Genomic DNA, 23,910 nt, shown 5'->3' with positions numbered 1-23,910 from the left:
GAGAGGAATTAAAAAGATTCATGGAAACTCATGAGAATGAAGATACAACCATTCAAAATCTTTGGGATACAGCAAAAACAGCCCTGAGAGGGAAATACATCACAATACAAGCATCCCTCAAAAAATTGGAAATAACTCAAATGCACAAGCTAATCTTTCACCTAAAGGAACTGGAGAAAGAGAAGCAAATAGATCCTACACCCAGCAGAAGAAGAGAATTAATAAAGATTCCAGCAGAACTCAATGAAATAGAGACTAGAAGAACTGTGGAACAGATCAACAAAACCATGAGTTGGTTCTTTGAAATAATTAATAAGATAGATAAACTATTAGCCGGCCTTATTAAAAGCAAAAGAGAAAAGACTATAATTAATAAAATCACGAATGAAAAAGGAGAGATTGCAACCAATACCAAGGAGCTATTAATGATTTTTAAGACATATTATGAGCAGCTATACGCCAATCAATTAGGCAATCTAGAAGAAATGGGTGCATTTCTGAAAAACCACAAACTACCAAAACTGGAACAGGAAGAAATAGAAAACCTGAACAGGCCAATAAGCAGGGAGGAAATTGAAGCAGTCATGAAAAACCTCCCAAAACACAAACTCCAGGGCCAGATGGCTTCCCCGAGGAAATCTATCACACGTTTAAAGAAGAAACAATACCTATTCTACTAAAGCTGTTCCAACAGATAGAAAAGGATGGAATACTTCCAAACTCGTTCTATGAGGCCAGCATCACCTTTCTTCCAAAACCGGACAAAGATCTCACCAAAAAGGGGAATTATAGACCAATATTCCTGATGAGCACAGATGCAAAAATTCTCACCAAGATACTAGCCAATAGGATCCAACAGTACATTAAGAAGATTATTCACTATTACCAAGCGAGATTTTTTATTTTTAATCAACCCCCTATTGGTAGAATTAAGATAATTTTCTCATAATTTTAATGGTAAAACTTGTGCTACAATAAAAGTTATAAACTTTCTTGTGCCTAAAACTGTTTGGACTACTATGTCTATCTTATTTTGCTCACTGGCCCTTTCAAAAACAAATAGCTTCAATTCACTTGATCAGTCTTTGGACAAAGGATACATCCTCAGTTTTTTCATCTTCCTTGCCAAGCCTAGTATTAGCAAAAACAGCAAAAGCAAAACAAAAATATACAAACAAAAACATGTTATATTACAGGAGGTCTAAAAAAATAATAAAGGCAGTCTACTTGACTGAGTCCTTTTTCTCAGCAGTTTCTTATTTCTTCCCACCTGGATCTTGTTTTTTTGCAACTACTTATTCTTATATGCTTACTTGCTTATTTGTTCAATGGCTGGCTTCCCCCATTCCAATGAAAACTTTAGGAGCATAGAGATGTTGTTTTGTTCATTTATCTTTCTCAGTGTCTAGAACAATTCCAGCATGTAGTAACCACTCAATAAATATTTGCTGATGAACAATTATTGGCTATATAAAAGGCTGTTGTAACATTATATTCATGGAAGATATGAATACACATACTGTAGTATAATTTACTAGCATTAAAGCTAATAATATATCCATCTAATTATATCAATGCTATAAAATAACATATTATCTTTGTTTTATCAATATAGAAAGTGAAATTTAGAGAGCTTAACAAAATTGGTAAGCATCACAAATCAGAGAGATGTAGTGCCTGAATTAAACTGAAGTCGCTCAGAATCCAAAACTTTTCTGCTTTTCTCTACACAATGCTGCATTCCCAGAGTATAGATGTTATTCCTTGCACTTTATCCTATTGGCATCTGATATTCCTTAGGGCCCCAAAGGACAGTGGATCCAAGAAAGTTCATGCACCCTTGAGGAAGGGAAGGAAAAGGAGCCAAGGTGAGCCCAATTATACCTGGGGGGAAATACAGATGCCAGCCCTTCAGCTGGCCCTGAGTACAAAAAATACACAGTTGAGAATAACTCCCCGAAGTCAGGACTGGGAGTATGGCCAACCCAAGTAATTGGCTCACTTGGGCCTGACAAAGAAGGCAGTAAAAACCTGGCTTCAGGTCCAGCCATTAATGGCTCCTCCAGGATAGAGAATATGATTTTCCTGGTTCTTCTTCTGGTTCTTCTGACAGCAGAACCAGAGCTCTTCAAATAGTCAAGGTCAAGCATGAAGTATGGGTGTCAGGCAGAGCTGAACACAGCAGATCTCCCTAGAGATGGGTGGGTACAGGTAAGCCTCCCTTCAAGGACCAGGTCAGTCAAGGGCTCTTCTCCATGTTCAGATATTCACCTGGACCAAGTTTGGCAAGGTTTGGAGGGGCACCTCATTCTATTCTTGCATCCACACTGGTAAGATCTCATCAGTTTCTCTCTTCCCTAGACCTCAATTTCCTCTTTCTACATCATAAATGAGATGAAAGACAACAAAAAGATTGAGATTACCAGTTTTCCAAATCTTCCCTCTAAAACTTTCTGGGTCAGAAAGGTTCCAAGCTCTGCAGCCTCCACAGGACATATAATTCCTCCAAATTTGACTCTCCTCTGATTAACTCAGGGAAGACTTGCCTCAATGGAACATTCATTAAGCAGAGCACATCAGTGTATACTACTTACTTAGGGCAACTTTATGGGTGCAAAAGGCCTGGAGGAGTGGATCCCTATTCTTGGGCACTCAAATGATTAGCAGGGTGATGTACCTGAAGAAGTCCTGGAGGGAATGGGTGGGATGGGATCCTGTGGGATCATCATGAGCCACCAGGTTCTCTGATGCCTTGCAGTCAAGAGCCAGTGTGCCATCTCTTCTTCCTCAGTAGTTTCCAAAAGTTCTATGGGAATCCAATGGGCCATTCCACCTCTCCTCCCTCTTCTTTCAAATCCTCTTCACCAGCACCAAACACTCCACTTTGTCCTGAAATGAAGTTTCTAATGAAAGCGGTTTTAGTGTAGAGTGTGAGTAGATGTGGAATCCAATGGAAACTCCAGGAATAATAAACTTTCTCATATTCTTGTATTCATGTTTCTATCCATTTATCCAAAAGTACATGTGAATAGCTAAATCTGGATATGCATTGGGCTTATGCCTGTACATAGTGAGCAGTTTCTGGCCAGAAGGACCTTGCAGATTAAACTGGGAAATTCTGGTATCAATAGCTAATTAAAACATACTGAATAACAAGTATTTTAACAAGTACCCAGGGATAAGCCTATTTGGAAACATCACAGAGGAAACGTATCTGAGTTTTGACAATGGGAAGGAAGAAGTTTGCTAGGTAGAAGAGGTGGCATGAATAAACCCAGATGATGTTATATGCAGAGACATTAGAGAAGAGATTGGCCAACTACAACCCATGGGCAAAATCCAACTAGTCCCCTGTTTTACATGGCGCAGATCTAAAATGGACTTTTACATTGTTTTTAAACATTTCATTTATTTATTTGACAGAGATAGAGCATAAGCAGGGGGAGTTGTAGGCAGAGGGAGAGGGAGAAGCAAGTTCCCTGCAGAGCAGGGATTCGATGTGGGGTTTGGTCCCAGGACCCTGGAATCATGACCTACATTGAAGGCAGACTCTTTTTTTTTTTTTTTTTAAATTTGAAGGCAGACTCTTAACCCCCTAAGCCACTCAGATGCCCCTAGACGTTTACATTTATTAAGTGGTGAAATAAACAAAGAATAGCGTATAACATCTGAAAATTACATGAAATTCAAATTTTGATGACTATAAATCTATTTTATTAGAATTCAGGTATGCTCATTTGTTTGGGTATTGTGAATATTAGTATGTATGCCCAATGCCTATTTGTTTACCTGTGGATTAGGTATTTTAAGTGTGTGTGTGTGTGTGTGTGTGTGAGTGTGTGTGTGTGCGAGAGAACGTGCATTTGTTTAGATATTGAGCAGCTGCCACAGAGAACACATGATCCACAAAGCCTAAAATATTTTATATCTGGCCCTTTACAGAAAAACTGTGTTGACCTCTGGTGTAGAACCATGAAACAAAGTAGTTATCAATAAATGATAAGAAACTCAGCATTGGTGGAGATCAAGTTACCTGGATGATGAGGAGACAAAAGGTAAGAGCTAAGAACTGTTCTGTATTTGTATTGTGTGTCTTGCTGAAAATCCAACTGTTGCTTTTTAGAAAAAAATATGTTGATTTACAGCCAAATCTATACTATCCCTCTCCTTAGCATTGAGTTTTATGATTATTTTCACTCTTCTAAGTTTGATGAGAAAAACTGAATTTCTGTGTTATTCACAGAATTGTTTAATTTTTATTTCTTTCTACTACTGGGAAAATTGAATTACTTTATATGCTTCTTCCTTTTTTATTTTTTACTTTTTAATAATAAATTAATTTTTTATTGGTGTTCAACTTGCCAACATACAGAATAACACCCAGTGCTCATCCCGTTAAGTGCCCCCCTCAGTGCCCGTCACCCATTCACCCCCACCCCCTGCCCTCCTCCCCTTCCACCACCCCTAGTTCATTTCCCAGAGTTAAAAAATATTTTATTTATTTATTCATGAGAGACACAGAAAAAGAGAGGCAGAGACACAGGCAGTGGTAGAAGCAGGCTCTATGTAGGGAGCCCGATGTGGGACTCAATCCTGGAACTCCAGGGTCATGCCCTGAGCCTAAGGCAGTCTTAACCACTGAGCCACCCAGGCATCCCTATGTGCTTCTTCCTTATTGGCATTATTGGCAAACTGAATCTTTGTGGCCTCTAGTTTTTGTGTCCAGCGATAATGTTTTTTTTTTTAAAGATTTTATTTATTTTTTCATGAGAGATAACAGAGAGAGAGTGGCAGAGACATAGGCAGAGGGAGAAGCAGGCTCCATGCAGGGAGCTGGAGGTGGGACTAAATCCTGGGACTCCAGGATCACGCCCTGAGCTGAAGGCAGACGTTTAACCACTGAGCCACCCAGGCATCCTGAGATAATGTTTTTCTTTAATGAGGTGTATGACATGTTTACAAATCACTAGAAGTTTTTAATTTGTTGTTCAATAACTACAAATACCATCCCAAGTTTATCATTTGTTTTTTTATTTTTTAAAATTTTTTTAATAAATTAATTTTTTATTGGTGTTCAATTTACCAACATACAGAATAACACCCAGTGCTCATCCCGTCAAGTGCCCCCCTCAGTGCCCGGCACCCTTTTCCCCCATCCCCCGCCCTCCTCCCCTTCCACCACCCTTAGTTCATTTCCCAGAGTTAGGAGTCTTTATGTTCTGTCTCCCTTTCTGATATTTCCCACACATTTCTTCTCCCTTCCCTTCTATTCCCTTTCACTATTATTTATATTCCCCAAATGAATGAGAACATACACTGTTTGTCCTTCTCTGATTGACTTACTTCACTCAGCATAATACCCTCCAGTTCCATCCACGTTGAAGCAAATGGTGGGTATTGTATTTAAACATTTTAAGAGTTCATTTTGAGTTACAGGGGCACTTGGGTGTTTCAGTTGGGAGAGCATGTGACTCTTGATCTCAGGTTCATAATTTCAAACCCCATGTTGGGCATAGAGTGTACTTCAAAAAAAAAAAAAGAAAGAAAGAAAGAAAGAAACCTAAAGAAAGAGTTGTTTGAGTTACAAAAGTATTGTATTCTCAATAATATATGTGTTTATCTCCATACAAAATAATACATCATCAAAATGAATAATGTGGAATATATGAAATACAAAGAAGAAATTTGAAACACTTATCACAGTACTAAGACTGTGACATTTATATGAATACAGCTTCAGTTTTTCTATGTATGGATATAATGTAATATTTTAAAGTAAATATCTTCCCACTGAACATACTATTTTGTAAATTACACCATCTATTAGCTAAGTATATTGAATATTTCTCATGCTCACTGCAGAACTCCATAGCAGAGATAGAACACTATTTAACTAATTTTTAATTTTCATTCTTTTTGTTCATTTGTTTCCTGCTACATTACCATGAAGTTGAGAGGAGCATTCTGTTAAATACAATTTGCACTCAAACTTAATCTAAAATTATAGATTTGGTATTGTGCAAATATCTTTGATATATTTTGTGAAGTCTATGTGTCATTTTGGCTTATCATGTATATTTCCCTTCATTTTTTAAAAAAGATTTTATTTATCTTTTTGAGAGAGAGAGCGAGAAAGAGCATGAGTGGGGAGGAGAGGCAAAGGGAGAGAGGGAGAGGCAGACTCCCTGCTAAGTAGGGAGCCTGACTTGTGTCTCCATCCAGGGACTCTGGGATCATGACCCAAGCCGAAGGCATACACTTAACCAACTGAGCTACCCATGTGCCCCTTCATTCACTTTTAACATAAGTGAGTACCATAATTTTTAAAAATCTGATTCATTTACTTTATAAAAAACTAGATTAGTTAATAAATTTAAAACTTCTACTCTGTGAGACACTGTTAATGTGATGAAAATACAAGATACAGACTGGGAGAAATATCTGCAAAACACATATGACAAAGGATTTGTATCCAAAATATGCAAAGAACACCTTAGAAGTCAACAATAAGAAATGAACTCAGTAAAAAAATGGGTGGAACATCTGTATAGACATCTCAACAAAGATGATGTATCAATGGCAAGTAACATATGAAAAGATGATCAACCTCACTTGTCACTAGAACATTTCAAATTAAAACCAGAATGAGATACATTGATAAGAATGGCCAAAATCCAAAACCAAAAGCCAAAAACCAACCAGCCAAACAAACAAAACACCTGACAAAGTATGAAGCAGCAGGAACTCACATTCATTGATAGTGAAAGTGCAAAATTAACCACTTTGGGACATGGTTTAGCAGTTTTTCTACAGAAATAAACATAATGTTACCATATCATTCAGCAATCACATCCCTATCATTTGTCTAATTGATTAAAAACATATGTCTACACAAATCCTGGACTCAAATGTTTATAGAAGTTTTATTTATAATCACCCCGAACTAGAAGAAAGTACAAGTTAAAAGATGAATAGGTAAATTAATGTGGTACATCTATTCAATGATAAAGAGAAATGAGTTATCAAAGAATTATGTGACATGGATGAACCTAGAATCTTATTTTTTTTAGAAAGTTTTAAATTTATTTCTTCTCCGAGAGAGAGAGAGGGCAAGACGGGCACAAACTGGGCAGGTAGGGTGGGGCAGAGGAAGAAGCAAGCTCCCCACTGCAGAGGAAACCCCCCTCCAGGACATGGGGCTCAATCTCAGGATCCCAGGATGATGACCTGAGCTGAAGGCAGATGCTTAACCCACTGAGCCACCCAGACACCCCTAAAATCTTATGTTTTTAAGTTTGAGTATAGTTGACACACAATGCTATGTTAGGTTGAGGGCTACAAGTTAGTGACTTGACAAGTACATAGTATACATTATGCTATCTTCAACACAAGTGTAGCTACATCTGTCCCATTATATCACTATTATCATTTCATTGACTGTATTACTCATGCTCTGCCTGTTATCCCCATGATTTACTCATTCCATCATTGGAGGCCTATATTTCCCACCCCTCCTTCACCCATTTTGCCCAACACCCCATCCCCTCCCCTCTGACAACCATCAATTTGTTCTCTGAATTTATAGTTCTGATTCTACTTTTTGTTTATTCACTTTTTTTAGATTCCATCTATGAGTGGAATCATATGGTATTTATTTGTCTTTCTCAGTCTGACTAAAAATCCTGTTTTTAATTTCCATTCACTTTCTGGTAACTTCTAACATTTTTACCATGCTTATAGACACTCTGATTTTAAAGGTATAATTATATCCTTTGCCTGCTTCCCCCCCCCATGTATTAAAAACATTTTTTATCATGATAAAAACACTTAATATGAGATATACCTTTATTTTTTATTTACACAGTACAGTATTAGTAACTACAAGCACACATTGCAAAGCAGATGTCTAGAATATCACTCTAATATATCCTTATGCTCAGAATTGGCTATTATTTTTATTAACTGAAGAATTATTTTTATTAATTTATTTATTAAATTTTTTTTGTCCTTATAATTATTTTTTTATTGGAGATCAATTTCCCACATATAGTATAACACCTAGTACTCATCCCATCAAGTGTCCTCCTCAGCGCCTGTCACCCGGTTATCCCATTCCCCTGCCCGCCTTCCCTTCCACTAGCAGTTTGTCGCCTCCCAGAGTAAGGAGTCTCTCATGTTTTGTCACCTATTCATTTATTCATGAGAGACACAAAAAGAGAGGCTGAGACACAGGCAGAGGGAGAAGCAGGCTCCTCACCAGGAGCCCAATGCCTGGACTCTGAGAACACGCACTGAGCAGAAGGCAGATGTTCAACCACTGAGCCACCTGGGCATCCCTCTCACTTGAATGTTGATGGTATTAATTATATTTGATTATTTTAAAATTACAAACCAACTTGCATTCTTAGAATAAATGCTACTTGTCCCTACAGATAATTTTTGATTAACAAATATCTCAATTTATTTGATATTTTTGCACTGTAAATAATTAAGTAAGATTGATCTTTGGGCTTTTTTGAGTGTGTATTATACTTGCAAATTTGAAAACAGGTATACGTAATTGTCATAATGTTAGTTGGGAAACACTGCATCTTTTTCTTCGTTCTGATAAATCACAAGACTTACTGTCCTTGAGGACTCAATTACTATGTGCATTAAACTATCCCAGTTCATGGCCTATTTGGTAAAGTTTTGATAAAATTACTTAACCCACTCATATTTTATCTCTTTTTTTAAAAATCAAAGTGAACTTTACCTATTAGTTGAAAACCACTAATTTCATTTTTAAAATCTGCATTTTTGTGTTCTTATATTCTTTTTTTAAATATTTTATTTATTTATTAATGATGGAGAGAAAGAGAGAGAGAGAGAGAGAGGCAGAGACACAGGCAGAGGGAAAATCAGGCTCCATGCTGGGAGCCCTAGGTGGGACTCGATCCTGGGACTTGGGCTCTGGGCCAAAGGCAGGTGCTAAACTGCTGAGCCACCAAAGGATCCCCTGTGTTCTTATATTCTAAAAATATAATTGTGTTCTTATATTCTAAACATTGTTATTCTGTTTCTAAGGGTATTTTTCATAATCTTAAGATTGCATATTTCTGTCTTCTCTCTTTATTAGATTTTTCAACAGTTTATCTCCACTTTTTAACTTTTCAAAGGACAAACTTTGGTCTATTTACTAATTTACAATCTCTAAATTAATTTCTGCTTTTAATTCGATTCCCTCCCTTCTGTATCTATTTTGCTTTCTAGCTTATTTGAAAACCCAGTTAATTTATTTTAGTTATTTATTATGGCATAATAATAAGTCTTAATTTTTTCCTCCAAAAATGTTTAAACTGCATATACTGTGTTTTGTCATATTTGTTATCAGCAGGAATCTGCTGTTTTTCCAAATTCCTTTATTTATTGCTTCATCAGGATATAACTGATACTTAACATTGTGTAGGGTATACAATATGATGATTTGATACATGAATGTATTGTGAAATGATTACCACATTTAGATTAATTAACATATCCTTCGCTTCACATAATTACCTTCTGAGTGCGTATGTGTGTGTGTAAAGACATTTAAAAACTACTCTTGGCATCTTTCAAGTATATACTGCAATATTGCTAACTACTGTCACCATGGTGTACATATATCCCCTTATTTGTTTTATAACTGGAAATTTGTGCCTTTTAGTAATCACCATTTCCCCCAACTCCTAGGTCCTGACCACCATGAATCCATTCTCTGTTTCCATTAGTTTGGCTCTTAGACTATACATATAGTGAGATCATATAGTATCTTTCTTTGTCTCACTTATTTTACTTAGCATAATGCCTTCAAGATCTATCCATGTTGTTTGCTGCAAATGGCAGGATTATTTCCTTCGCTGTGGTGAATAATATTCCTGTGTGTGTGTGTGTGTGTGTGTGTGTGTGTGTGTGTGTGACATTTTCTTTATCCATTCATCCACTGATACATTTAAGTTGTTTCCATGACTTAGCTATGGTGAATAATGCCACAATGAACATGGGAGAGTAGATATCAACCCCACCGCAAAGTTATTAAGTGTGCAGTAGTAAATGGGTGTGAGTAGATATAGTCTGATTTGTTTCAGCAAATATGATAAAAAAAAACAGAAAATATGTCATAAAAAGAGTAACAATAGGAAGTGATGAACTATTACACATTCCAGACTCAGGCTCTGGCCATTCTTCCTAGTGTCTTTATTCTTAGACAACACACCAGCGAAGATCCTGACCTTGCCTCTTTTCCTGACACTAAAAAGGAGACTGAAAAACAAACCCAGATTCTGACACAATCAAGAATCTCTCTCCAAGACCACAGCCGGGATTCATTTCTATGGCTGGAGGAAACTGGACAAGAGTTGAGGAATTTATCCTCATGAGCTTCTCTTCTCTACCTACTGAAATACAGTCGTTACTCTTCCTGACATTCCTAATCATCTACCTGGTCACCCTTATGGGAAACACCCTCATCATTCTTGTTACTTTGGCTGATCCCATGCTGCACAGTCCCATGTACTTCTTCCTCAGGAACTTGTCCTTCTTGGAGATTGGCTTCAACCTAGTCATTGTGCCCAAGATGCTGGGGACCCTGCTTGCCTGGGACACAACCATCTCCTTTCTTGGCTGTGCCACACAGATGTATTTCTTCTTCTTCTTTGGAGTTGATGAATGCTTCCTCCTGGCCACCATGGCATATGACCGCTATGTAGCCATCTGCAGTCCCTTGCACTACCCAGTCATCATGAACCAAAGGACACGTGCCAAATTGGCTGTCGCTTCTTGGTTTCCAGGCTTTCCTGTTGCTACCGTGCAGACCACGTGGCTCTTCAGTTTTCCATTCTGTGGCACCAACAAAGTGAACCACTTCTTCTGTGACAGCCCACCTGTGCTGAGACTGGTCTGTGCAGACACAGCACTGTTTGAGATCTATGCAATTGTTGGAACCATTCTGTTTGTCATGACACCTTGCTTGCTGATCCTGTGCTCCTATACTCGCATTGCTGCTGCCATCCTCAAAATTCCATCAGCTAAAGGGAAGCATAAAGCCTTCTCTACATGCTCCTCTCACCTCCTTGTTGTGTGCCTGTTCTATGTATCTTTAAGCCTCACCTACTTCCGGCCTAAATCCAATAATTCTCCTGAAAGCAAAAAGCTGCTGTCTTTGTCCTACACTGTTGTGACTCCCATGTTGAACCCCATCATTTATAGCCTGAGAAATAATGAAGTGAAGAATGCCTTCGGCCGGACCTTCCGTAAGGCTTTTAGGCCTTAGAAACTGCATCTCATAGGCATTAAGAAATGAGAATAAAGTGTACTGAATGGGGAGCAATCAGTTTCCTATCTGGGCTTCCTCTGTCTCTCTTCCCAACTCTGTTGGGATGAAACTCAGCTGCGGAATCTCAGTGGTGGGGAAGAGAGCACAGTAGTAGATTAGAACTATTGTTACCACCTGAAAAACTCCTGTGCATTAGTTTTCTTATTGATACAGTGATGTTTTGACATTTCTATCAGCAATCCATTCTACATATTTTTACCTTGTTAATATGTGCCAATGTGACATACACTGGGATAAAATGAAACTGCTTATGGTATGAACTTGGAGACAGTAAAGTCATTTTGACACTTTATCTTGTTTTGGATCAGTTCAATTTCATTCCTTTGGGAAAAAAAAAACCTATAGTCCTGTTTACATAATGTATTCATTTCATTTTGTCCACTTCTGAGGCCGTACTAGTATTTAAGGCTAGTTGGTATTTAATATGCATAGTGGAAAGTGGAAAGTAATCTCGTGCATATTCCTTTATAACCCCAAGAACCTTAATCAGTCCCTTCCTCAGGCTATTTTTCCCAGGTAATATTGTATTGCAAAAAAATATACTCAATATTATCAACTCAACACCAGTAAAGACTTTCCTTATTTGGCTGACAAATAATCTACTTTGCTGACAAATAAACGTACTTTGCTTGAAGCCTCATAGTCATTTTTTATTTTTGTGAAGAAATTCTACTTGAGATATTCCATTTAATATTTTCAGATTTTTCTGTTGCTTTTTTGTGAGTTGGAGATAATTTTGATAAGTATTTAACCTAGATATGTCTACATATATCGTATTCTTTAGCATGGAGTTTCGTAAAATAATAAACACAATGATTTACCATCTAATTTGATAATAGAGTGAGCTACACTCCACTGCACTTTTTAAAAGTTTTTAATTTTAATTTCATTTAGTTAGCATATAGTGTTATATTAATTGCAGGTGTACAATATAGTGATTCAACAATTCTAAAGATCCTTTGGTGCTCATCACAAGTGAGCTTCCTAATCCACATCACCTGTTTAACCCATCTCCCTCCCCCGCTCCTCCCCTTCAGTAACCATCAAATGGTTCTCTATAATTAAAATTCTGGTACTTAATTATGTGTCTCTCTTTTTTCCCCTTTGCACATTTGTTTTGTTTCTTAAATTTCATATATGGTTAAACCATATGGTATTTGTCTCTCTGACTAACTTATTTCACTTAGCGTTATATTCTCTTGCTCCATCCATGTCATTGCAAATGACAAGATGATTTAGTTCTTTCTTGTGGCTGAATTAAATATATATTTATGCAGCTTTGGTGAATACATGGGTTTGGTACCGAGCAGAGAGAAGATGCACATGGCACTCAAGTGTGAGGAAAAATAGAAATGAAGGTACATATATGCACACAAAATTTTGCCTCATTTGTTTGCTGACATTTATCTTCTACCACTGCAACCATTGCCATGAAGAGCATGACCATGGTTCTGAAGAACATCACAGACATCATCGTGGAATGACAGAATCAGAGTCAAGCAAATTTTCAGTGCTGGATGCTGAAAATGAAGAAAAATATTATATTGAAAAGCTCTCACTGATATGGTGAAAATGGAAGATTATTGTATAATATATTACATATAATAATATATAATATAATATATTATTAATAATTATAATAATTATCTATATATTTTATGTGTGTGAATTTATATATATATATATCTTCTTTATTCATTCATCAGTTGTGAACACTTGGGCTGCTTCCATAATTTGGCTATTGTAAACAATGCTGCTGTAAACATAGGGGTACAAATCCCTATAAACTATTTTTTTGTATTCTTTGAATAAATACTTAGTAACACTCCAGTCTACTTTAAAATGTGACATTTGAGAGCCTCCTCAGTGACTCAGTCAGTTAAATGTCCAACTCTTGATTTATCTCAGGTCATGGCCTTAGGGTCGTGTGATGGAGACCCACATCAGGCTCCATGCTTAGCACAGGGTCAGCTTGAGATTTCCTTTCTCCAGCTCCCTTTGTCCCTCCCCCAACTTTTGTGCACTCTAAGTAAATAAATAAATAAATAAATAAATAAATAAATAAATAAAATCTTTAACAAAAAAGAGATTCTCTCTTTCCCTCTCCCTCTCCCTCCACCCTGCCCTCTGATCATGTGCTAGCTCTCTCTCTCTTAAAAATTTTTTTATAAATTTATTTTTTATTGGTGTTCAATTTGCCAACATATAGAATAACACCCAGTCCTCATCCCTTCAAGTGCCCACCTCAGTGCCCGTCACCCAGTCACCACCACTCCCTGCCCACCTCCCCTTCCACCACTCCTAGTTCGTTTCCCAGAGTTAGGAGTCTTTCATGTTCTGTCTCCCTTTCTGATATTTCACACTCCTTTTTTCTCCTTTCCCCTTTATTCACTTTCACTTTTTTTAATATTCCCCAAATGAATGAGACCATATAATGTTTGTCCTTCTCTGATTGACTTATTCCACTCAGCATAATACCCTCCAGTTCCATCCACGTCGAAGCAAAGATACAGATAAAAGTTTTTTTTTAATTAAAAAAATAAAATACAATGTGAAGCACCTGGGTGGCTCAGTTGGTTGGGTATCCCCTCTTGATTTTGCTTCAGGTCATGATCTCAGGGTCGTGAGATCAAGCCCCCAGTCAGGCTCTATGCTCAGCATGGAGTCTGTTGGAGATTATCTCTCTCCCTCTGTCTCTGCCCCCTGCCTCCACTTGCACGCTGTCTCTCAAAATAAATAATAAAATCTTTTGAAAATATTCTAAAATGTGATGTTTGGAGTTTAGTTCCTTTTCCCATTTTAATATGATGGACATACACTGGTAATAAAATAAATGAATAAAATATTGAAGTGCAGAGATACCCATGACACTCTAATTGCTGTCAAGTAATAACTGCATTATTGTAACATTTTTAAATTTAATACCTATTGTTAGCAGCAGGCAGGGCCATGTCCACACTCATAACCTGAAGAAAGCTACAACAAGACTGGCTGATAAAATTGTGACCATTTCTCTCCGATATTCACTAATCCTGACTCTTGGAAATTTCTTTTTTCAGTTTTATTGGTTTGTAATTGGCACAGAACATTTTTCAAGTGTACAATGTAATGACTCCCTCTATATATATATATTTCAAAATAATTACCACAATAAGTTCAGTTACCACCTATTACTTCACATTGTTACAGTGTTTTCTTCTTGGGCATCACTGTGATATTTAATACTCCCAAGCAGCAGATGGTAGTACAACTAATGTACGAGTTCTACACAGCTTCTTAGCTTTGCTCTTGTAGTATGAAAGCAGCCATAATGTGTAAATGAATTTGCATGGCTGTGTTTTGATAAAACAATTCTGGATATCGGAATTCGAATTTCATATACTTTTCATGTGTCAAGAAATATTCTTCTGCTTTTTTCTAACCATTTAAAAATATAAAAACCATTCTTAACTCATGAACTATATAAAGATCAGTGGAGAGGGATTTGGTCCATAGGTTATAGTTTGCTGACATGTGGGTAAAAGCAAGCTCTGAAGCTAAAATGCCTACATTTTATTCTGGTTCTGTCACTTGATAGCTTGATAATATTGGTCAGGTTATTGTTTACCTGTGTGCTTTACTTGCCTCTTCCATAAAGTGAAGATCATCATAACATCTATTTCTCCTTTTTCATTTTAGTTGAGAGGATTAAATGAGTTAATATATGTAAATTACTGTGGAAGAGTCCTGGGCACATAGTAGTTTCTATAGAAAGGTTAGCCATTATAATGATTTGATTATTGGGCTGGGTAGTGATGATGATGATGAGAATAATAGAAATTATGACATGTAGGAAAAACTGGAGGAAGATGAAGGTGGAGGTGTTAGTAGGAGTCAAACCTTGAAAAGTCTTCCATGCCAAAGAGTTTGAACACTATTTTATGCACAATATAGATCTGTTGAATGGTTCCCAGCATGAAGAAACAGTCAACTCTGTACTTTGGAAATATTACTTGGCAGTGGTGAGGAAAATGGGTAGTAAAGGAACACAACCTATAAAAGAGACACCAGTCAAAAGACCTCTGTAATTGGGGAGTAAAGAGATTATAAAACCAAAATTCAGTGCAAGGAAAACCACCTCTTCGTCTAAGAACTAGAAGTCCTCCATGAACGGTTAGCAGAGCAGGCATGCAGCAGAGCTGAAAGATCAAAATGAAATCACTGCTGCTCTGGACTGCATCCACTCCTGTTAGCTGGCAGGCCAACAGGGATTTGAGCTTCAAAGCTGACCTGCTTGCCCAGAGAAGTTCATCAGGAGGTGTGGCTCTGCAGCCTGAGTTCATTAGCCCTCTCCCTGGATCTGATGCTACCTATTCACCTAAGCTTTCCCTCCAGGCCCCAGGGCAGGCCACTGGGAGCCTCAGTCAGTTGTGCTCCCTGAGCAGCAGTGTGCCTCATTAACAACTTTTTAATGAGTCACAGGCTGTGACTGCTCATTAATAGGCTGGTTAGTCTGCAACCCCAGGGGTGGGGGAGAGTGAGGATGGAAGCCAGGGAGAACAGAGCTCAGCCTGCATCAGAGCTGCATCAGAGGGAGAGAGAGCTAACCCTCTTTAGCAGAGACTCCTAAGCTTTCACTCTCAGGTCCCCAGGGTCTCCTCTGGCCCTCAGAGACTGATTCTGCAGATAGAGGTCCAGAGGGACCCAGGCCTTAGAGAGGAAGAATGACAACAGAGTCCAGTGATCCCAGACTCAGGCCAGAGATTCTTGAGGAAATCAAATGCTCTTCAGGTTTTCTTTGATGCTTGTGTAAATGGAATATTGTCCTTGGAACTTTTTGTCCTCTTGCTTTCCATAACCATGAATTTCCTTGCTGTCCCACCAACCCCCCCCCCCCCACATATGCAAGTGCAGATTCTTTCCTATTATTTCTCAAGTCCTTTTGAACTATACTTTGGGAGTTCAGAGGTTGGCCCTCTTCTTCTGTCTTCCTTAGACATCCCATCCATTGCCAGGGTTTCAACAAATCCTGTGGAGATGAAGCCTCCTTGCAGAGATGAAGCTTGGGTAGTGGCTTACATCTCCCACTGGGATTATTGCTGGAGCCTCCTAACTGATCACCAGCCTCTAGTTATACTGCAGACTCACATATGCACCTCATTCTAATTCATCCTTCTTACTGTCTCTAGAGTTCTAAGTGTACATGTGAAAATCTGTCATTTTCATGCTTAAAATCCCAACAATTCACCCTCATCATTAGAATTAAATTTAATTTTTTATCATACAAGCCCCCTTATATTTCAGCTTTACATAGTTCAGCTCTAGCTTATTTTCCCACTTTGGTTCTTACCATAACTCAACCATATGGTTGCATGGATAGTCAACTACTGCCCTCTTGAAATATTTTCTCTTCCCCCTACACAATGTGTTTCTACTTTCTCTAAATTTAGTCTATTCCCTAGAATTTGCATTTTGAAAAACCTCAGTTCAAATTTCATGTCTGCTATTTACCAGCTATGTCTGTTTATGCAAATCACTCTAAATTTCTACCCCATTGCCTCCTCATTTGTGAATGATGTGATAATACCTAAGACATGGATTTGATACAAAGATGACAATGAGAACAATGAAACCTACTGTGAAGGTGTTAAAACCAATCATCCTGTGGCAGCAGAGTCATCATGCAGGCAACCACATCTACTTGCATAGGTTTATGAGTTTATTCCTTAGTATTTCTTGCAGTTTAAAGTAGGATATCAATCATGCAGAATTCTCAATTAGTTTGCTACTAATTGTAACATAGGTAAATTGTTAGGTTCCCTCCTTTTCCCAGAAAGCAAAGAAAGGAATTACCATGTATTTACTGTCAAATATGAGTTACCTATTTATAAATAAAATATCATTTACTCTTCACAGGTATTATCAGGATGTATAGAATAGCACAAAGGAACAACTGATAAGTGTTGGAGCTTATGTGTGAATCTAGGTCTACCTGTACCCAAAATGTCATGTTCTTTTCAGTATAGCATATGCCTTCTCCAAAATAAAAAGGCAGAAACTATACAGAAGTTAGTAGGAAAGAAAAGAATAATAGGTAACATGGAAAGCCAAGAGGTTCCAAGATCATAAGAGAAAAAAACCTTTGAGTCCAATATATATAAATAGAGGATATACTGTGTATATGGTGAACTATTTCTTTGAACTCACTGAAAGCACTAATGAAGTTATTTTTATTCTCTAAAGAAAGCTACTTGGAAATAAGTCTTCAAGTAAAGGTAGACATTATTATTATATCCTTATATCTCTACTCACTTTCTCTGTCTACAATTCTTGCCCCTCACCCCCTACTTCTCATACTAAGTTAACTTCTATGTACATTTAAGATTCAGCTTGGACATTTTCTCTTCTATGAGTCTCTCCCTGATTCCTCTAGGCAAATCCAAGTTCATTCCCCTTTGTACACATATGGTGTCTTGCATATATCACCGTTTAGCATTAAAGGCAGTGATAGTGTATTTTCCACAGTAAGGACAATTTATCATTCATGTTTGTATTTCTGAGGCCTAATTCAGTGCCTGGTATACAGTAAGTGCAAAATAAATGAACATATGAATGCACAATCCCTAAAGGATTTCCATAACCCTCTCCTCTCACTGAAATGTGAGTTCCATATTTCCAACTGCTTCTTCTGAGACACTTATGCCTGGGTATCAAGGCATATGTCTAGCATTATGATTCTAGACAAACTTATTCTCTCAATCTTCAAATCTTGAAAAAAAAATTCTTGTTACTTCTTCTCCCTTTTAACCCCACTATTCATTGACATTCTTTCATTTAATCAGTGAATTTTTACCTGCTGAATCTTGAAAATATAAGAATGAACAAGGTGCTTCCCTCACAGAGCTCTTGACAACTACATAACACAGCTATATAGAAGTAGACAAATATACAAACAGCTGTAGAACAAAAATAAAAAGAAATGAAAATGCATTATGTCATAATTCTTCACTTTGATAAATGCTATCATAGAAATGTTCAACTGGTCTCCTAATCATGCTCACTCTTTCTTGGCAAAATTCTTATTCGAACCTTAGCTCAATTTCCATGTTCATTGTCCCTGCCATTACATATCATAAGCCAGGCCCTTAATTCTAAACTATTATTATGAGTCTTATCATTGCTCTCATTGCTCCCATCCTCACTTCCTAATCCTCCTTTACATCCACTGCTAAGTACAGGACTTACAAAGATGAGCAAAACAGAATCCTTGCCTTTGGGGACATTATAGTCCAATGGAAAGGAGAGATATCAAACAAAGCAATGCACAAATAAGTATATAATTACAAATTGATATCATTGCTATGAAGGAAAAGAACACAGTGCTCTGAGAAAGAATAAAAGGAGGGAGTCCTAATTTGCATTTGGATTAGAGACTGTGGCAAGAAAGTGACTTTTTCTTAAGTTTTTATTTTAATTCCAGTTAATTAATATATAGTAATATTAGATTCTGGTGTGCAATATAGTAATTCAGCACCTCCATACAATGCCCAGCGCTCCTCACAAGTGTATTTCTTAGTCCCTATCACCTATTTAACTGATCCTCCCTCTGGTAATCATCGATGTGTTCTCTATAGTTAAGAGTCTGTTTCTTGATTGGCCTCTCTCCCTTTTTCCCCCTTTTGCTGGTTTGTTTCTTAAATCCCACATGTGAGTGAAATCATATGGTATTTGTCTTTCTCTGACAGACCTACTCTACTTAGAATAATATTCTTTTGCTCTATCTCTGTCATTGTAAATGGCAAGATTTCATTCTTTTTTATAGCTAAGTAATATTCCATTGTGTGTGTGTGTGTGTGTGTGTGTGTGTATATATATATATATATATATATATATATATATATATATATATATTTCCCCACCTCAGATCTAGGATTAGAGTTCAATTTATGGCTAGAATAGGGTTAGGGTTAGGGTTATTGCCAGTAGGATAATAGGCCTGTTATCCTACAGTTCAGAACCTCTCCAGAGAGATACATTTAGGGCAAGGGTTATGATCAGGGTTAAGGGTTAGTGGCTAGCCATCAGTGGTTAACAGTTTGGGTTTGCGTTAAGATTAGATTTTCAATTAGAAGAATATTCTCTATTTCCATCCATGTTATTGCACACCCTCTTGGTACCATTTAAACTGGTACCAAGAGGGTGTATAGGAGTTAACCAAGTAAAAATAAAGAGGACTAATACGCAAAGCAAAATGGTTTGTATTTACAAAATCTAAGTCAGTAATTGCAGGAATGGTGTTAGTGGCAATATTAGTAGTGACGTTCATCATATAGTCAATTGGAATGCTCCTTCCCATCTTTGATGGCAACTTTCAAGTCCCAGGTCCAATAGCATCTTAATAGAATCTTACCATAATATGACATTTGTCAGGGCTTACCATATTTTGTATACTTTATCTCATTTCCTTCTCACAACAGTTACTGGGCATCTTACATATGAAACTGAGACATAGAATAAATTTCTCCAGGTCACAAGGTCAGGAATCAGTGGAGGAAACAGTTTTGCTTTGTTTCAGATATCTCTTTTCTATTAAAAAAAAACAACCCAATACTTGAACAGAATAAAAAGTCAACCAAATTTCTTCCTTTTATAGGTGGAGATAAATTTCCCTTTCTTGCATGCGGCTCAGACTTAGCAACTCACTTCTAAGGAATAGACTGTGGAAAAGCGGTAGTGATAAGTCATGTTTATATTATGCACATTCCAATGTTATGTGATGAGAAAGGCAGTTCACTCTGTGTATTATTCCCACCTATCCAAACCCAACCTGACCCAACCCAATGAAACCAAAAAACAAACAAACATACAAACAAATATATATATATATATATATATATATATATATATATATAATCATGAAAAAACAGGAGGATAACACAGATATGACAAATAAATGCAAAGTAGTATCCCAGAATGAATCCTGGTAAAGAAAAAAAACATTTGTGGGAAACTGATCAAATTCAAATAAGGGCTATAGTCCACTAAATAGTATTGTACCAATGTAATTTTTTAAGTTCTGAGAAATGATCCATGGTCATTTAAGATGTTAAAACTAAAGAAGTCTGTATGGAGTATAAAAAAGAATTCTTACTATCTTTGCAACTCTTTAAGTAAAAAATTCAACCAGTATAAAATTATATACAATCAGAACGAGATATTTGCCTCAATACTGACCTCTGGTACCCTATTTCCCTGCTAAGAGGCAACTACTATCAATTTTCTCTATATCTTTATAGAAAATTTCTATGATAAATTTTATTTATAAATTTGAAATTTTCTTTTTATAAAATATATGCAGTTTCACGTGTATATTATATTCTTCATATTAATTTTTAAAATACACTTTTAAAACTGCTTAGTATCGGGGAGCCTGGCCAGTTCACTCAGTGGAGCTTACAACTCTTGATCTTGGGGTTGTGGGTTTGAGCCCCAACTTGGGTGCAGAGATTGCTTAAAAATAAAATCTTTTAAAAATAAATAAATAAATAAAAATTGCTAAGCATCATAAACCAGAGAGCTCCAGTGCTAGGATTAAATTTAGGTCATTCTGACTTCAAATTTAGTGCTTTATTCTACAAAATGCTGCTTCCTCTAACCAAGAGATTTTGGGCTTTTGGGTTTTTTTTTTCTTTCTTGAAATTCATCCTGTTGTCATCTAAAATTCATTGTGGTCTCAAAGGACAATAGATTCAAGAAAGGTCAGGCACCGCTGAGGAAGGGAAGAAAGAGGAACTAAGGTGAGCCCAATAACACCTAAGGGAAAATACAAGTGCCAGCCCTTTACCTGGCTCTGAGGACAAAAGAGGCATAGCTGGGAATAATTCTCCTAAATCAGGACTGGGTATATGGCCAACCCATGTAGTGGGCTCACTTGTGTCCGACAAAGAAAGTAGTAGGGACCTGGCGTTGAGTCCAGCCACTAATGGTTCATCCAAGATAGAGAATAAGACTTCCCTGGTTCCTCTTCTGTTTCTTCTAACAGAGCCAGAGCTTTCCAAAACTCAAGGGCAGGCATGAAGTATGGGTGTCAGGCAGAGCTGAACAAGGCAGATCTCCCTACTGGACACAGGTAAGGTTTCTACCAAGGGTCAGATTAGCCAAGGACCCCTCTCCAACCGGTGCTCAACTGGACCATGTATATAGCAGGGCTGGGGGGACACCTCGTTCTATTCCTGTGTCCACATTGGGAAGATCTTATCAGTTCCTCTCTTGCTATGTCATAAATGAGATCTGAGACCACAAAAAAGATTGAAGTTACTAGTTTTTCCCCCCTAGTTCTATCCTCTAAAGCTTTCTGACCCAGCCCTGCAGCCTCTACAGGACATATACACCTCCAAGTTTGACTTTCCTCTGACTAACTCAAGGAAGACTTGTCTTAATGGAACATAGATGAGGCAGAGCACATCACAGTATACTACTTATTTAGGGCAATTTTATGGTTGCAGAAGGCCTGGAAGAGTGGGTTTCTACTTTTCTGCACTCAGTCAAATGATTAACAAGGTGATGTACCTGCACAAGTTCTGGAGGCATTGGGTGGGACAGAGCTGTGGGCCAACCATGAGCCACCAGGTTCTCTGATGTCTCCTACTCTTGAGCCAGAGTACCATCTCTTTTTCTTTAGTAGTTTCCAGAATTTCTATGGGAACCTAATGGCCTTTTCATCTCTCCTCCCTCTACCTTTCCAAACCTCTTTACCAGCACCAAACACTACACTTTGTCCTGAAATAAAGCTTCTACCGAAAGTAGAGTTCTGACTAAAGGGAGAAGAGTCATTGAGAAAAGTAGGAATTTCAATGATGAATGGAAACTCTGGGGAGAATGAACTGTGTCAGATTCAGGTTTTCATTCATCCAGTCATCCCAAAGCACATATTAATAATGTACCTGGCTAGACACTGGACTTCTTCCTGTATTGATGACTAAGACAGTTAATTTTCTGAAGGAGTTTACAGATAGAGATGTAAATAGGTAATTATAATATCTGAATAATTGAAATTTTTTAGAGGGCATAGGGAAGTAGAGAAGATGACTAGTTCCTTTGTAAGCATCACACAAAAGACAGAGCTGAATTTTGAGGATCAGAAGGAAGTTCATCCAGGTGGAGAAGGGACTGTGTGTGGGCAGAAATGGTGTCAAATGCAAAGGCCCAGAGACAGAGGGAATTGACTTGTCAAATAAGTGGTAAGAAGCTCAACAGCGAAGCAGAGGAAGGATGGATGGATATGAGGGACCAGAGGTGACACTTAAAGTTCAGGTTATGTTCATTCTGTATGCTTTGTTGAAAACCCCATCATTGCTCCATCGTAAATTTTTCGGATTGTGGCTCTGTTGCTTAATTTCCACCCAATTACAAAGTTTCCTAACTACAAAATTATTAATCTGTTTTTAAATTTACATTTTCTCATCTCTGATATGATAAGGATAATGATGGTATTTAAATCATAGTTGTAAAAAGTAAATGAGAGAATGAATGTAAAGCACAAAGCATGAATCTATTAGATGCTCAGTCAACATTTCCAAATTGGTCATCAGTATGATTATCAACACTTTCATTTGTAATGTTTTTATTGCTATTATATGACAAATGTAAATCACTATAGAAAATTTAGAAATACAAGAAATAAAAATAAAATAAATGCTCACTTCTTACCAGTTGAAGTAGATAACTTTTAAATTTTGCATATAACCTTTCAGCCTCTTTCTATAGGCCTATATTTACAAAATTAAAAATTAATCATATGTGTGCAGCGCTGACTTTTTTCATTTAATATTATATGGTGATTATTGCATGACAGCATTAAATAGTCTTCAAAATTACTTAAATGATTGTATGATGTTTCCTTAAATTCATTCTTTATAACTGAGCCATTCATTCATTTACCTATTAATGGTTATTTTCAAGTTATCACTATAATGATTGGCACTCAACAAACTTACATGTAAAATCTGTGCCTCCATCTCTTCTAGCACAGGAGTTCTTGCATCAAAATGTATGAATAGTCAAAGATTCTCACACAATTGCGCCAGGTTGATTTTTAGAGATATTAAACAAATTCACACAGCCCTAAACAAAATAAGATATTGCTTACTACATGACCCCTGACTAGCACTGAATATTTTTCAGTTTTTCAAATTTGATGAAAAAATTGAATTTCAATTAATTTTTAATTTTATTACAAGCAAAATAGGACAATTTTTATATGTTTATTGGCCATTGACACCTTTTGGTGAAATAAATTTTTGTGTGTTCTATTTATCTTTTGGGGAGATCATGTCTTTTAAAAAATTATTTATATGACTCATTTATTTATTAAGTAGTCAAATGCTTTTTATTTCTTGCCATTATTACAAATATTTTCCTATTTTTCACTTATCTTTCCCTTTTGTTTATGGGTTATTTTGTATTATAAGTATTTTATTCTTTATTATGTCCAAGTATTTGTTCTGCAAATAAAAGCCAATATATTTTTGGGGCACCTGGGTGGCTCAGTGGTTGAGTGTCTGCCTTTGGCTCAG

The 23,910-nt window shown here is 37.0% G+C and overlaps 1 protein-coding gene across 1 annotated transcript; it reads left to right on the top strand.

Annotated features, from left to right (window-relative positions):
* Positions 1 to 10,354: 10,354 nt before the first annotated feature.
* Positions 10,355 to 11,293, top strand: LOC112910888 (olfactory receptor 10A2). The gene has a single exon (XM_025987206.2). The coding sequence runs from the start codon at positions 10,355 to 10,357 to the stop codon at positions 11,291 to 11,293; it is 939 nt and encodes a 312-aa protein (XP_025842991.2).
* Positions 11,294 to 23,910: the final 12,617 nt, after the last annotated feature.

Source organism: Vulpes vulpes, chromosome 11 (genome assembly GCF_048418805.1).
Source record: "Vulpes vulpes isolate BD-2025 chromosome 11, VulVul3, whole genome shotgun sequence".
NCBI classification, from domain to species: Eukaryota; Metazoa; Chordata; class Mammalia; order Carnivora; family Canidae; genus Vulpes; species Vulpes vulpes.
The sequence above is the reverse complement of the archived record's forward strand: the minus strand, read 5'-3'. Positions and strand labels throughout refer to the sequence as shown.